The 15339-nt window shown below is 38.5% G+C and overlaps 2 protein-coding genes across 6 annotated transcripts in view; one reads left to right on the top strand and one right to left on the bottom strand.

Moving 5' to 3' along the window:
• CENPP (centromere protein P) overlaps positions 1–15339 on the top strand; it is a 222577-nt gene that overhangs the window by 81870 nt on the left and 125368 nt on the right. The window lies entirely within an intron of this gene.
• Positions 6449–14332, bottom strand: OMD (osteomodulin). The gene is made up of 3 exons (XM_014864824.3): positions 14033–14332; positions 8296–9249; positions 6449–7744 (listed from the first exon to the last, which is right to left on the bottom strand). The coding sequence occupies exons 2-3, from the start codon at positions 9233–9235 to the stop codon at positions 7416–7418; spliced, it is 1269 nt and encodes a 422-aa protein (XP_014720310.1). The 5' UTR covers positions 9236–9249; positions 14033–14332; the 3' UTR covers positions 6449–7415.

The raw sequence follows: 15339 nt of genomic DNA, 5'->3' as shown, positions 1-15339 counted from the left end.
TTGCTTGGTTCTGTATTTTAGGATCTCACCTGAAAGCTGCAGTCAGTGTATTGTCTGAGGCTGCACCCTCATTTCAAGGGTTGAGTAAGGTGAAGGATCTGTATGTGAGCCCATGTGGTTATTGGCCACAGCTCCATGCAGAGTGTGGAACCAAGGGCCTCAGTTTCTTGCTGGATGTTGGCCAAAGGCCACCCTCAGTTCCTTGCAATGTGACTCCTCCACAAGGCAGCTCATAACATGGCAGGTTGCTTTTTCACAGCCAGAAAGGGAGATAGTCTCTAGTAAGATGGGCATTACAGCCTTTGTAGCAATCACGCACGCATAATCACAAATATGCCATCACCTTGCCATATTCTGTTGATTAGAAGCAAGTCAGAGGTCACACCCACACTGATAGGGAGGTGATTACAAAGGCAAGATTCGAGAAATATTCAGAATTACACAGGAAAACAAGCAGACCTATGTTCTTGCTCAGAGTTAGCCAAACTTTAAAGTTTGAGGGCACAGTCCCCAAGACCATGTTCATTTCATACTAGTTTACATGTTCAACTGCAAGTTTGGGGGTCTTCCCGAAACCACCCTCACATTTGATAATTTGCTAGAAGGACTCATGGAACTCCCTGAAAGCCATAGTTATGGTTTATTATAGGGAAAGGATACATGTAAATATCAACGAAAGGAAGAGATGCATTGGGCAGAGTCTGGGAGGGTTCCAGGTGCAGAGCTTCTGTTGTGCGCAGGATCCACTACCCTCCCGGCATTGCTATGTGACAACATGCATGGGGTGTTGCCAACCAGGAAAGTGCTACTGAGCCTCACTGTTCAGAGTTTTTGTTGGGGCTTCATTATGTGGGCATGCTTGATTGATTGAGTATCCACATGGTTGAACTCAGCCTCCAGGTCCACTGATAACAGCATGACCCAAAGTCCCCATCCTAAATCACATGGTTGTCTTTCTGGCATGACCAACCCAACCCTAAGACTATCAGGTATGGCTGGTCCCACCATAAGATCTGGTGTGATGCCCCTAGTCTAAATGAAGATATAGATTGCCTCCTCGAAGCTGATGGCAAAGCCCAGACCTCTCTTTGCGGTCACATTCTTTACTACATAGTTCCCAGTAATACATTTGGAACTTAGGTTTTCTATTCCAGAAAGAAGTATTGTATCCTAGTATAGAGCTATTTAGCTTTAACTGCTGGTAGTGAAAGATGAAAACTTGTGTAAGACTCAAGAGCAGGCATTTATCCAAAATTGAGAGAGTTTTCTCTGTGGAGTTCTTTTTGGTGACCCTATTGCGTTATCCTTGATGTCTTTGTAGAGTTTTATATCTTTGAATTGTCCTGCAGGGCTGTTGGTTCTATCTCCTAATTGTTTCTCAGCAGCAGTCAACCAAAAAATGTGTTGAGGGGAATTAAGTTGTGGAAACAAGGGTTTTCTAGGAGGGGTATTTTTTTGGAGGTGGCTTAGTTCTACTGATAGAGAACATGTAACTACCAGTGGATTGGCTTTCAGAAAACCAAAACCCCACAAGCCAGAAGAGTCTGTCCTGCATCTTCATCTCCGTCTCTAACTTTATAGGAAGTAGTGTGATTTAGGAGTGAGAACACTTAAGCACTAGTTTTGCTCTGTCCTTAATCTTCCCCTGATGTTGGGCAAGTTAACTTCTGTGTGCCTCAGTTTCTTTATCTGTTGGACTAGAATCTAGTTCCTGCAGTTTCTCAACCTCAGCAGTATTAGAAGTTTGGACCGGATAATTCTTTGTGGTGGGGCTATCCTGCGCATTGTAGGACGTTTAGCAGCATCCCTGCCCTTTGCCCACTAGATGCCAGTAACACTCCTCCACTCCTAATCCCCACCCGTCATGACAACCAAAATTGTCTCAAGACATTGTCAGATGTCCCCTGCAGGGCAAAATCACCCCCACTGAGAATCACTGAGTTACCAGATATTTATAGACCCTTTTAAATCCAACATTCTATGATTTTATGGAAAGTCTGTGGTTTGAATCTCCATCTCAAATCTCATGCTTATGCCTAAAGCCCAGTCACGTGCTCAAATGGGATAAAGATGAGAACTCAAGTACTTCCCAGACAAAACAGTGAAATTTAAAGGGAGCGGAATTAGCACTCAATATAAGGAAGGGTTCATGTTAAAAATGTATTGTATTTGTGAGTTGAATTTTTTGAGTAGTACATAAATCTCCATATAGTGAATTCGCAGCCTAAACATGTAAAGTAGTAACAGACATGTCCGTGATAACTGATATTTACCTGCTCGGCGTAATTCCTCGCTTCCCAGCTGTGTGACTTTGAGTAAAATGCCTACCTTCTCAGAGCCTCCGTTTCCTCTACTGTAAGTGGGAGGGTGGGGCAGTTGTGAGAACTAACCTGATGGTGTGTGGAAAACAGGCTCCTTGGTGTTTGGCATGCAGTTGTGTCCATCAGAGGCTGGCACTGTCTCCTTGTGAGAGAAAGACAAGCCCCTTTGGTCTGATGACCCAGAGTATTTGGCTGTCTTGCCTAAATGTAACTAAAAGCAATTAAAAAAGGAAAGAAAGAAAATGGAAAACAACAATAGAAAGTGAAGAAAAGGGCGACTTCAACCTGCTGCAAGACTTGGGAGACTAGAATCCCCCCCGCCCGCCAATAAATTGCTAGCTGCCTTGCAGAGTCCTGCACTGTAATGGATCCAGAGAAAACCAAAAAGTGTTTATTTATTTACCTATTTAGAAAATTGGAACATATAAGAAACTTGGCATTTTACCTGTTATGATTTAATTTTGTTTCCAGCTGCTCTTGTACTTTATTTCCAAGATTTAGAAGAGATAGATTTGATATCAGGAAACTGCGGTTTTGGTTCTAGCCGTCCTTGGGGTCACATGAATTCTTTGCAGCAGTGAAAATGTATAGAGGAGACAAGGTTCGTTTCTTCTCTTTTTCCCGTGGAGTTGGTTCAGTGTGTTATATGATATGCATACCCCTGCATTTTAGTTTAGTGGTTGTAGCTTGAGGAGTAAAGGGAAAATGTATGGTGTTTTAGGTAATATTTAAACACTACCTAAACATGCTCAACCAGTGTTATTGTGAGCAAATTTATGAAATATCCTTTATTTTTGTTTCTGTTCTATAAGCTAAGTGTATGCTCTGCTTTTATGTTCGTTAATTAAGCTTCAGTTCATGGTGTGATTTGGATTTATTTGTTAGTGGTTACAAACACAGGTCAGCCAAGTAGCTAATGTAACTAATACCCAGAAGTGTAATGAGAAAAGAGGTGAATTTTCATGGGTTTTTTTCCTTTTATAAATATCAAATCAACTGATTTTGTCTGTAGATCTGGAGGGTAACTGCAATCTTGATGTACTAGTTGGAAGAGTACTTTATTCTTCAGTTTCTCTTGAGGAAAGCATTGGGGATTATTTCTTTTATTTTTAATGAGAAATACTTGGAGTGGGTATAAGTTCCTCAGAGCATTTTCAAATAACAAAACATGGTTGTTAACCTGCCTCCTCACTGGGCCCTGCAGCTGGAGGACATTCTGCTACATGTTGACATATGCACACCTTTGGAGGGAGGAGCCGGAGTAGATTTGACCTCTTCTTCCTAATACACAGGAGAGTTTGACCTTATTCTGGCCAGAGGAGCCAGGCAGCTGAGTGCCTTGTGAGGGGTGGGAGAAACCCTGCTCCCCTCCCTGGTACACAGTCCAGAGGTGCTTTGGAGATCCAGACTATCAAATCGTGACTTGGAGTATGTTTGTCGTGAGTATATGGTTTAAGCACCCTCTGCTCTCTCCCTAATGAAACTGAGTAAAGTCTCTCTTGGCACTGATCTTTGCTACGAGTAGCATCTTGGAAGGAACCTGAAGAGATGCTGACTCTGTTCTGGGGGCCCTGAGAGAACACTGAAGTGTATGAAGCACACCTGACGTCTGGGACACCAGATCCAGCAGGCTGCTGGGCTGGGCATGCTGAAGTAGTAGTTACTGCTTGTTGGATACCTGTAACTGGCAGGTACTTTTTAAAGTGCTGTTATGTACACCATTTCACAACCCTGTGAGAACCACCTTCCTTGCAGAAATGCAGAAAGGCAAGCTTCCAGAAGTTGTCATTTACTCACAGTCACCTAGGTTAGTCAGAAGTGTGAAGTCAGGCTTCTACCTAGGTGCACAAATTCCTTGTTTTGAATTGCTAAATGGTGCAATTTTTGAGGATTAAAATGTATTTTCTTTAACCAGTTTTTTGTTGTTGTTAGTTCCATCCAGTTGATTCCAACTCCTAGCATCCCTGTGTACAGGAGGGTGGTATTTTTGTGCCATCCTCTCACCTTCCTTGCTGTGTCAGACAAAAGTTATCAATTTAGGAGAAGATAAAAATAGAACCTTCAGAATTCTGAAATTTGGAGGATTTCTGTTTTTAAACTTTACAAGAGGTGAAATAAGTAATTACCACACCTTTATATTAATCTCACCTTGGAAGCTTGTTTTCTCCACTCTTGCCAGTCAGTTCCTACTCACACATCAAGATACCACCTCTTCCTTGAAGCCTTCAACTGCTTCACCATGTCCTGGCCGGAAGTGGAGTAATTCACATCGTCTTTCATAGTTACTGCCACTTTAGCTTTTCTTTCTTTCTTCCTTGTGTTAGAGTGAGTTGTTTGCTCTTACTTCATTAAATCTTTTAATAACAGCTTTTTTGAAATAATTCGTATCTTACACAATTCATTCTTCTAAAGTTGTACAGTTCAGTAGTTTTTAGTGTTTTCAAACTTGTACAACCATCACCAACAATCAATTTTAGAATATTTTTATCACTTCAAAAAGAAACCCTCTACTCATAATCAGTCACTCCCCGCTTTCCCTCCATTCCTCTGCTCCCACAAACCCAGGCAGCCAATAGTCTTTCTGTGTCTATAGATTTGTCTGTTCTGGATATTTCACATGAATGGAATCATATAATATGTGGTCTTCTATGACTGACTTTTCTCTGGCGTGATGATATCTCCATGGTTCTTCCATGTTGTAGCATGTATCAGTACTTGGTTCCTTCTTTTGGCTGAATAATATTCCATTGTATGGCTAGACCACATTTTTTTTACCCATTCATCAGCTGATGGGCATTTGGGTGCTTTCCACTTTTTGGCTGTTAATGGATAAATGCTGCTCTGAGCATGTGTTTACTTGTTTTTGTGTCAACATGTGTTCAGCTCTCTTAGGTGTATACTTAGGAGTGAGACTGCTGGATCATAGGTAACTCTAACTTTTGGAAGAACTGCCAAGACTGCTTTCCAAAGCAGCTGCACCATTTGATGTCCCCACCAGTGGTATGTGAAGGTTCCACTTTCTCCACCTCACACTAACACTTGTTTCTTGTCTTTTTGATGATACCCGTCCTGTGAGCGTGAAGGGGTGTCTCATCGTGATTTTGATTTGCATTTCCCTAATGGCTCCTCATTAAATTTTAAATTGTTCTAGGTAAGAACTAGTCTTATCCTTCTTATCTCCTAGAACACCCACAGTATTTTCCACGTTAGCTCTTAATAAATGTTTAAATTTATAACCCAATTTTTTTTTAATTTTAATAAAGGGGGAGGTAATCCTTAAAATTTCTTTTTTTTTTTAGGAAGATTAGCCCTGAGCTAACTGCTACTAATCCTCCTCTTTTTGCTGGGGAAGACTGGCCTTGAGCTAACATCCAGGCCCATCTTCCTCTACTTTATATGTGGGACACCTGCCACAGCGTGGCCTGTCAAGTGGTGCTATGTCCGCACCCGGGATCCAAACAGGCGAACCCTGGGCTGCCGAAGCAGAACATGTGCACTTAACCACTGCACCACTGGGCTGGCCCCCCCTTAAAATTTTTTTTACCTCTGTTGAAAGTGTGCTTTGCCTACATCACTAGAATTTTGCTCAAACCCTTCCCTTCACACTTGTATCTTATGGTGATGCAGGTGCACATAGGTGCTACGTTTTTTGACCTCTCATTGCTAAGCCATACATACCAAATGACTTGATAACTGTAGATTAAATGAATGAACCAGTGTTGTTCATGTTTATTCTGGATTGTTGAGCTTGTCCCTGGGGGTGTTCTATTTCTGCTAAATGCTAGTAACCTACTCAAAGATATAAAGAGCATTCGACACTTCGTTTTAAACTGTCATCTCCAAAAAAACTTACTACTTGAAAACTGCTTCTAAAATATAGTTTTACTTGTCCTGTCTTTTCATATTGTCCAAATTGTTTCGTTCTTTGGGTTTCCTGTATGGGCAGCCCCAGATTGGTGTTTATTCCTTATCTGAGGAATCCTGTGAGATGTTAGCCTGGTAAATCAAGACAGTTCATCACAGCAGTTAGGTCATCTTCATTATAAGGCATATTTAAAATTCTTCAAAGTAATAGATTAAATAATACGTGATTTTAAGGTTTTGAAGAAGGTATCAAAGCCTGTCTGTTGTCAAGTTTTAAAGGAACTTTATTCAACTTTAGCGCTATGTAAACAAACATTGGCTGATACATATATGTTTTTAATATATTGTGCTAAGAAATAGAAGTGTTTAGTAATGTTGATAGACTTTCTTAGGCTAACATTAACTTAACCTTGTGAACAAAGCACTTATTAGCAAAAGTTTATGTAACTAAAACAAAGCAACCTTTCTCTAGTGAATTTACTATAAAAATGTTTATCCCAGTTAAAATGGAACACATAAAAGACTATTTTGGACAGCTGCTGAAATTTGCTGGAATACGGATTGTGATGAGATAACTTGGTATTTTTTAGTTATTCAGATACAGGGTTTAAAATTTTATGCCTTGTTGCTCTGAGAGAAAAACAAGACTAGTTGATTTTGTGAATCTATGTGCTTTGGATCCCTTAAATAGGCTGGCCTCTTTTAAAAATCAAAAATATCATCCATCGATCTAAGTGGTAGGGCCAGGGGGTGGATGTCGTGGTGATGACATCTCAAATACAAGTGTGAAAGCTTTTCTGGAGATCAAGTCAAAGAAAATAATTTACTCCTTAAATGAATGGCTGCCTGTTACATTAGCATAACCTCGTGGCATTTAAACTCTGTCCTCATGGTGATTAAAGCACATGGCTTACAGTTCTTAGCTTCTAATGCTGCTACTTTCATCATTCTCAGAAAAATAACTGTTAATAGAAATGGCATACTCACTTTTTCTTCTCAACATGATAATATTTTTGTTTATAGTTTAGTTTTTTATTCCCACTTATTCTATTTTTAAAGACTGGTATCATTTGACTAAGTTCTAATCCTATGTGATGATGCAGATATTACCAACAACTTATATTCAATCTGATCTTATACTAATACAAAATTCTAGATATATTACTGTGAGCTATGCATGATTAGTTAAATTTATATTGAATAATATTTTGTGAATTCATAAATGTATACCTATATCATTTCTTGCCATTCTTGACTTCCATAATAGTGAGGGTCAGTGTTTTCTTCTGTTCCTTCTTGTTCTGGGCCTTCATGAGAATCATCATCATCTTCACTATCAGCATCATCTTGAAATCTCCTGAAAACTTGAGTCTTCAGTTGTATTGTTGGACCATTAGTGCTTCTTTGTTCACCATAATAAATACTATGTATATGAGGGAAGCAGAGGAAAATGTATGAGTTTATTGGCTCTTTTAGCTTATTTTGGTCCACACGGATGTATGTTAAATGATGGTAATGTAGTGGATCAACAGATGGACACATCACTGTAAGATTGATATCTGAAAAATACAAGTTAAAAATTAATCCTGCTGCATTACATTCATAATCCTATATTGGACTTTATTAAAATGTTATTGTTGGGATATAGTTTAAGTAATTAAAATACTTTTAAGTGGAATTAGGTTCAGTTATTTTTTACAGTAGTCAAATAATAAAATGAAAATGAAACTGTGAATGAATTTTATATTATTAAAATAAATGATGGCTTCATTGGCTATTTAAGTAATAAATTATTTAAGTAATAAATTCTTAGTAGAAACAATCTCAAAAAGAAAAAAACTGAAAATCACCTATAGTCTCACTACTCGGGATATATATATATTTCTTCATATGCTCTGTAGTACTATTTCTCAGTGTTCAAGGTGATAATAGAAAAGACTGTACGGTTTATAGCACACCTTCCTCTGAGGCCAATTTCTACCATTTTCCTAGCCAATCTCAAAGCAACCATTTTTAGCAATGTGTAAAGCATAGATTTTTAAAGATTTGTTCTTTAAAAGGTCAAAATACTATTCTTTCTACCTTTAAAAAATAATGAAAATTTACGTACTTTCAATTTCATTATTTTCTAGGTATAGGTGTTCTAAATTTCTTGGAATATAGAATGCTTGCTTCAGTTTGTTGTGTCCAACATTGAGCTCTATGAGGCTGGAAAGATTAAAAATATTATATGAGATGTCTTGTAGTTTGTTGTGTGACATTCTTAGAGCATGGAGTTTTGGAAGTCCTTTGAAGTAATTTTCTGGTATAGAAGAAATTGAATTATTTTCTAAGGACAGATACATAAGTGAAGAAGGCAAACCAAGAGGCATTGATTCTAATCTGTTATTACATAGGTTGAGTTGCATTAATTTTTCCATTTTGGCAAGGATTCTTTCTTGTAACATAGAATCATCAACATGATTATGACAGAGATCAAGCATAGTCAAGTTTACTAGCCCATCCATGGCATTTGTCTGCAGTCTGGAGATCTCATTATAACCAAGAAGAAGTCTTTCCAAAGACCTTGGAAGAGGAAATGGAAATTCATCTAAATTGTTATGCTGTAGGTGAAGTTGTAGTAGATTTGACAACTTAGCAAATACACCATGATCAATCTTTTGGGATTTAATTTTGTTGTGGCTGAGATTGATTTCCTTAAGTTGGGTTGCATTGATGAGTGAATCTGCGGTCACAGCCTCAATTTCATTGAACTGAAGATAGACTTGCTGAATGTGTGCTGGAATATTTGGGATAGACTTGAGTTTGCGATTATCACAGTACATTGATGATGGAAAGTTTGGTGGACAGAAGCATTCACCGGCACAGCCTAAAGTATGCCGATGAAAAGGCACTCTGTAGTCTACATTTTGACGAAATTGGAATTCTGGTTGGTAGACTTCATCTGGCTCTTGGTCATAATCTTCATCCCATTGATAACTTTCATATTGGCAATATACTTTGACTCCAAGAAAGAAGAAAATGACACATACTGGACTTAAAAAGCCCATGTTGTGTTTTTGTCCTATTGCAAGGGAGAAAGGAAATATGTTGTGAGAAAAGTGAGTTAAACTTAGAATAATTCTTTTATAAATTGACAGTTATATAAAACTTGTAATATCTATATCTGCATTGAAATATATAAGAGAATGTCCAGAATGAAAGGGCAATGCTCAAACCAAAACTAATATTTAAGTACCAGTAAGGTTGTATTAAAAAAAAAAAAATCACATGTTGCATTGAACCAGACTAAGTAACCATCTTTTAAGAGAATCTCAGTGTGTCTTGCTCACGAGACTGTAGATTTACAATGACAGCGTTACATCTCTCAACCCCACAGCCAGGTGCTCCCTCTACTGTAAATGCTGGGTGTTCTCACTGGCTGTTTGGTCCCTTCAGTGATGGTCACTACCCACAAGAAGAGAGAGCCTAGATTTTAGAGAGCTTTACCTAGGAGGTTCTTTCTTAAAATTAACCAAAATTTTCCCACTGCAGCTTCTATTTGCTGATGCTCTTTTCTGCCCTTTAGAAGAACATGGAACACTCCCTTTTATGTGAGAGCTTGAGATACTAAAAATAGCTTTCATGTTTCCTATTAATGTTTTTTGTCCAAACCTAGTCATGACTTCAGATTTTCCCCATAAAACAGTTTCTAGAATCCAATTATTTCATCTCTGACTGTACTTGAATAACTACTTGAATAACAAATACACAATATTTACATTCTATGAAGTTTTAGTTCCTAATAGGTTATTCTATACATTTTTCCTATTACCTTCCTAGCTTTCTTCTTTCCGCTAATATTTTTGAGTGAAGTTCTAGATATACAGATATTAAAAACACACTATCTCCCAGGAGTTTAGGTCTAGTGGAGAATCAGACAGACATGCAATATGGTGAGTAGGCGGGTGTGTGGGGTGGGATTGTAAAGGAGGGTGCACTCAGCTTGAGAAGGACAGATCAACACTTGTGTGAAACTTGAAGTTGTAGTGAATGGTGGATTGTGTCCTGGATGAGGAGCCTGAAGGCCTTCATTTCAGTCCTGTCACTTACAAAGGTCAAGTCACTTGACATGTCTGCCTCTTGCCTCATCAATAAAGTGAGAATTGTAACGCTTGCCTCCTTATCTCACCTCGTAGTTGTTAGAGTCATGTGAGATCTGCATGTAAAAGTGCTTTGCAGATTGGGAGGCCATCCAGATGGAATAAGTATCTTATTTAGGAAAAGGTTAAAAAAAAGAATGATACCTCTTTTACTGAGACCGTTTTTCCCTACCCTTCTCATCCAGAGTTTCATGAGAGAATTAAGGTCCTAACACATCATTCTCTGTATTGAAATGACTTATCTCCTGTTCATCTAGAATGGTGCTAGCTATTATCGTCATTGGGATAATTGAGAAAATAGTTGTTTAAATCACTTTCTCTGACAGAACCCCATTTGAGAAAGGCTGCCCTAAACCCTAACATCTTAGTTGCTTGTTTCTTGTCAGAAACTAAAACTGTATAGAATGTAAATACTGTGTGTATTCGGGATTTGAAGTAGCTGTTCCACTAGTCAGAGGCCCTCGATCTTTTTTCTTCAGTGATGTTTTCTCTGATCTCCTCACCCTTCCTTCCATACACCCACACTTTGGGCCTTGTTCTTAGTGGCGCTGCAGCCCCTTCATACTCTGACCACTACCTCCTGTCTTTATGACTTACTCTGTGTAGTAACTCCAACTGCAGTCATTCTCTGGTCTCAGTGGGACCTAAAATACGTTGATCCTGTTTTTTCACCGCCCCGCCTCCACACCTCCCAATATACTCAGTTCCTTCTTACCAGCCTAGACCCTGAGTGCATCACTGTGTCACTCCTTTGCATGTGCCCAGACTTTCTGGCCCCTCATGTCCTCAGTCTGCTGGTAAACTCCAACCCTGTTAACTGCTGTCTCCGTCACTCTGCCCGACTCAGGCAGCTGAGTGTGACGGGAGAAAAACAGGACCAAGCCCACTGGTCTCACTTTAATTCACGACCACTCAGGTACTGCCCAGCCACATTTCCTTAGTCCATTCCTTTTCCCACTCTCCCAGACAAGCCTCTAGAACCTCATTCCCCATTGGGTCTGGATGATGACCTTGCTTGCTTTTTTTACCAAGAAAATAGGATTAAACAAATTATTTACTCCAATATATTTTCTTTTTTTTTTTTTAAAGATTGGCACCTGAGCTAACAACTGTTGCCAATCTTCCCCTTTTTTGCTGCTTTTTCTCCCCAAATCCCCCCAGTACATAGTTGTATATTTTAGTTGTGGGTTCTTCTAGTTGTGGCATGTGGGATGCCCCCTCCACATGGCCTGATGAGCGATGCCATGTCCGTGCCTGGGATCCAAGCCAGTGAAACCCTGGGCCGCCGAAGCAGAGCGTGCAAAGTTAACCACTCCGCCATGAGGCCAGCCCCAACTCTAATATATTTTATTATATTTATTCTTATTCCTATCTACAGAAAATGCCAAAATAGCAATGGTTTGATCTTTTTAAACAATCTGTGATTTTGAAACTCATAAAGTTTCCTTTTGCAATTCTAAATAGACCCCATCTATTGTTCCTTCTTATCCGTGGGCTTCGTGAAGGACATGGCATTTGAAGTAGACTTTGAAGGAATGTTAGAATTCTCATAGAAGGAGAGAGGGAAGCAGATTTCCAGATAGAAGAGATGAGCAAAAGCACACAGGCAACAAAAGTTGCATGATGGCAAGTGGTAATGAGCTGTAGAAGGAGCAAAGAGGACCGTTAATGGCCAGTCTGGACACAATCTGGAGGGCCTCACTTCTGACCTAAAGAATTCACACTCTGGGGCAAACACCTAACTTAGTTCATTCGTATAATTGATCCATGGTCTGTACACTGCAGTGTTCATGCGTGACGTAGGAGAGAGTCCTGGGAGGAAGTAAAGTGAGAGAGTAGGCAGTGTTGAGCGCTAGCTGACCCAGATGGGGGGCCAGGAAGCCCCCAGTGGGTCTGATTGGGAGTGCTCTTTCACCTGCTGAACCTAGTGACCAGTGCTAGATGCGTGAACGTGGTTAGTAAAGCACCTTACAAGTATTAGTAGTTATTTAGTTAGTTTGGTTGGGGTATTTCAGTTAACCATTGTCTTGAATTATTTTTGAGGATGAGGCACTGTGTTTGTGGCAACACAGAAATGAAGAAGACAGGAAGACATGGTCCCCTCTGTAAAGAGCATACAGTTTAGTGGACAAGAGAGACAACACAGCGAACCATATTCTCAGGCAGAGGGAAATATGGCTTACAGCAGAGGCACCAGTGCTGTGGGAGCAGTGGCTTAATCCTGCTTGTGGGAGACAGGAAAGTCTTGGTAGGGATCATTTGGTCCAGATGTTGGGAGATTAGCAGGAATGGGTATAGAACGCCCTGTACATTTTACTTACTGGCTGATAATATTTTATGTATTTATAGTATTTTATTATACTCATTATAGTATAGCATATTAACTTTTTCAAGTACTTGTCATACTTCATTTCAGTCTCACTGCACCAGGGAGTTGAGGTCTGTAAGGTTCTGTGTCCCAGAGGGATGAAGTAGAAGCAGAGAGGCAGAGACAAGCAGCTGCGTGGTATCAGGCCACGTCAGGAGGGGTCTGGGAAGCTGATGGTTACACTGGTGAACTTTGAAAAGAGCCTTGCTCATCAGAACTCTGAATTTTATCCTTGTGTTGAAAACATTAGCAATCGTCAATCTGTAGCCTTACATTTGAGAATTAAAGTCACAACTGTCCTTCAACAGTTTTGAGTAAAGTGAACAAAGTACGTTATAGCAAAGTAAAATATATGTTACCAGGTTTTAAAAATTATCCATTAATGTGTATTTCTCCTATCATAACTATAAAACTTCCTGTGTCATAGCATTTCTCTTACTTGGAAAAAAGCACTCGTGGCTTCATCAAGAAAGTTCTAATTAAAATTGTTAATTGAAATGAGGTAGAACTTTGTTCTGGAAAGTTTAAAGTAATAAGAAAGCCTCATAGCATTTTATTAAAGACTTAATTGTTTTATTGATATGCCATAGAAACTAGAATATAAGAAACCAAGTATTAGTATATGGTTCAGAATTTTTCCAAAAGTAGTTTTAAATTTAACTCTGTAAAATTGAAGTAGTATATATCACTTTACACCCAACGCCTAAGAAAGTGAGACTCTTTTGCTTTTAAAAATAGGAAAGTCTCAAAATTAGTTTTAGCCATATTAACATTTAAATCTTAGTTAACTGAAACCTAAGAAGCTAGATCCTTCGGTGCTAGATAGTATCGTCCCTTTGAGAGTCATATGAAAACAAAAACATTCTAATGTTAGGGATTTGTCCGGTAGAGAAATTGTGAGACAATTTTGAGAATTTTTGAGGAAATTTTTTCTAGTGAAATTTGTTCGAATACCCATCTTCTCTACACCCAGAACCTCGAGCACTGCTCAGATGTATGGCTCAAAGGCTTGCCAATTTTTTGTCATTTAAAGTTGAGAGAGAGAGAGAGAGAGAAAGCAGAAAATGATCTATTAACCGAGAATCTTTCATTCAAAGTAAAAAACATCTAAACAGATTATTTATTGGGTAAATCTTAAGTTAGAAAATTAAATTCACTATATTACTTCTTTCCCTGAATATTTTGTCTAATCAATGTTTTACCAGATATTGCTTCCAAAAATTGTGCTTTTATGATGGCTGCAGTCTACTTTAATATTAAGCAAATCAAATATACTTTTTTATGTTTAACAGTAGGACTACTATCTTAAAAAATTGAAAATTATTTTATCATCATACCTGTTGAGTTTGCTTTAGTTTTCAGGGGTTGATGAATTTGCAAATCCAGTAAGTGAATCAGAAATTCCTAAATTCTTTAACCGAGTCTCTTAAAAATCCACAGTAACTGTGTGTCCAGACAGGGCTGTCCTTTGAATTACTGTAGCAATTTAAGCAAATATAATCTGCTTGGAAAACACTTGGGTTGAATTAAAATTATGTATTTCTTTTCATTATCCAAAGCTTTGTAGATTCAAATTAAGATGCTTGTGTTCTTGGTCAGATTTATGTGGCTGGCTTCTTTCTTTTCCCCTTAATTTTGGTTTGAGGTGTGGCAAGAATTTCCTCTAATATGAAAGGCAAACAGAACTAAATGAAACAGCATGTACTGATTACTGTTTTTATTTTCATTTTCGTGCCAAAGAATTCTTCAAATTAAGGTCCACTGTAACATGGAGCTCAGTGTCCCAGCAATTTAAGGTGGAACTGAGTCATCTTGAGACAGCGGTTGTCTGGTACCTTGTGTTCACATCAGTGTTTCCCTTTGTTAAGACAAGGAACCAGCATTAGAAGCAGCTAGCATTTCATACCTAGTTTATTTTTTAAATGGAATAGATTGTCATTGCTGACACAGATTACATATATAACTTTTGCATACAAAGAATTACACCTTTTTTCCTATCACTATCCTCTTTCTCACCTTCCTCCCAAATATACCCACTAGAATGCCTTCGAATAATCTTTGAGATAAAAACAACACTTGTTTGCTCAGGTGCCAATCTTTAAAAACAAAAAGAAAAATTAGTCTCTTCGTTGTAGAATTCCGTGTCTTGCACTCAGAAGGTGAATCTCTGATTTGCTTGTTTTTAAAAGTACACCAAAAACTTTTATACTATCAAATAAGGTGGAATGAGTAACTTCTGCTGACAACTACTATTGCCTTTATTTTGCAGGTGTGGAAAATTTCCTCATTTCTCTGCTGTCTCTCCTGAAGAGTAGCAGCTAACTGCTTAAATGCTGTATTTTTATACTAATGTTTTCATATTTTAAACATAGAGTTAGTTTATATCTCTTGGCAGTGAACTTTGAGTTCATTCTTTGCGAGAGTCTTTCAAGCTTGTGCAAACTAATAAGGTAAAGTGAATCCTGGAGTTTTGTTTTTGTTTCCTCAAAATAGTGTTTCCCATTAGGTTTTTACAAAGAATTCACAAGATTTATTTTGTTATACTTTAGATTTTTTAAAAGTATACAGTATTTCAAGTGATGCTTTGGCAGTATCGTAAAAATCTCATCTAGTATTTGAGACACTGGTATGTAAAACGTGGCAG

Source organism: Equus asinus, chromosome 23 (assembly GCF_041296235.1).
Source record: "Equus asinus isolate D_3611 breed Donkey chromosome 23, EquAss-T2T_v2, whole genome shotgun sequence".
In the NCBI taxonomy this organism is placed as follows: domain Eukaryota; kingdom Metazoa; phylum Chordata; class Mammalia; order Perissodactyla; family Equidae; genus Equus; species Equus asinus.
The sequence above is the reverse complement of the archived record's forward strand: the minus strand, read 5'-3'. Positions and strand labels throughout refer to the sequence as shown.

What these genes read in the sequence shown, in the direction of transcription:
- OMD (XM_014864824.3), bottom strand. Translation starts at nt 9,235, where the DNA reads ATGGGCTTTTTAAGTCCAGTATGTGTCATTTTCTTCTTTCTTGGAGTC. An exon ending in AGAAAATAATGAAATTGAAA is followed by an intron (nt 7,745 to 8,295) that starts GTACGTAAATTT and finishes TGTATTTTTCAG; the next exon opens with ATATCAATCTTACAGTGATG.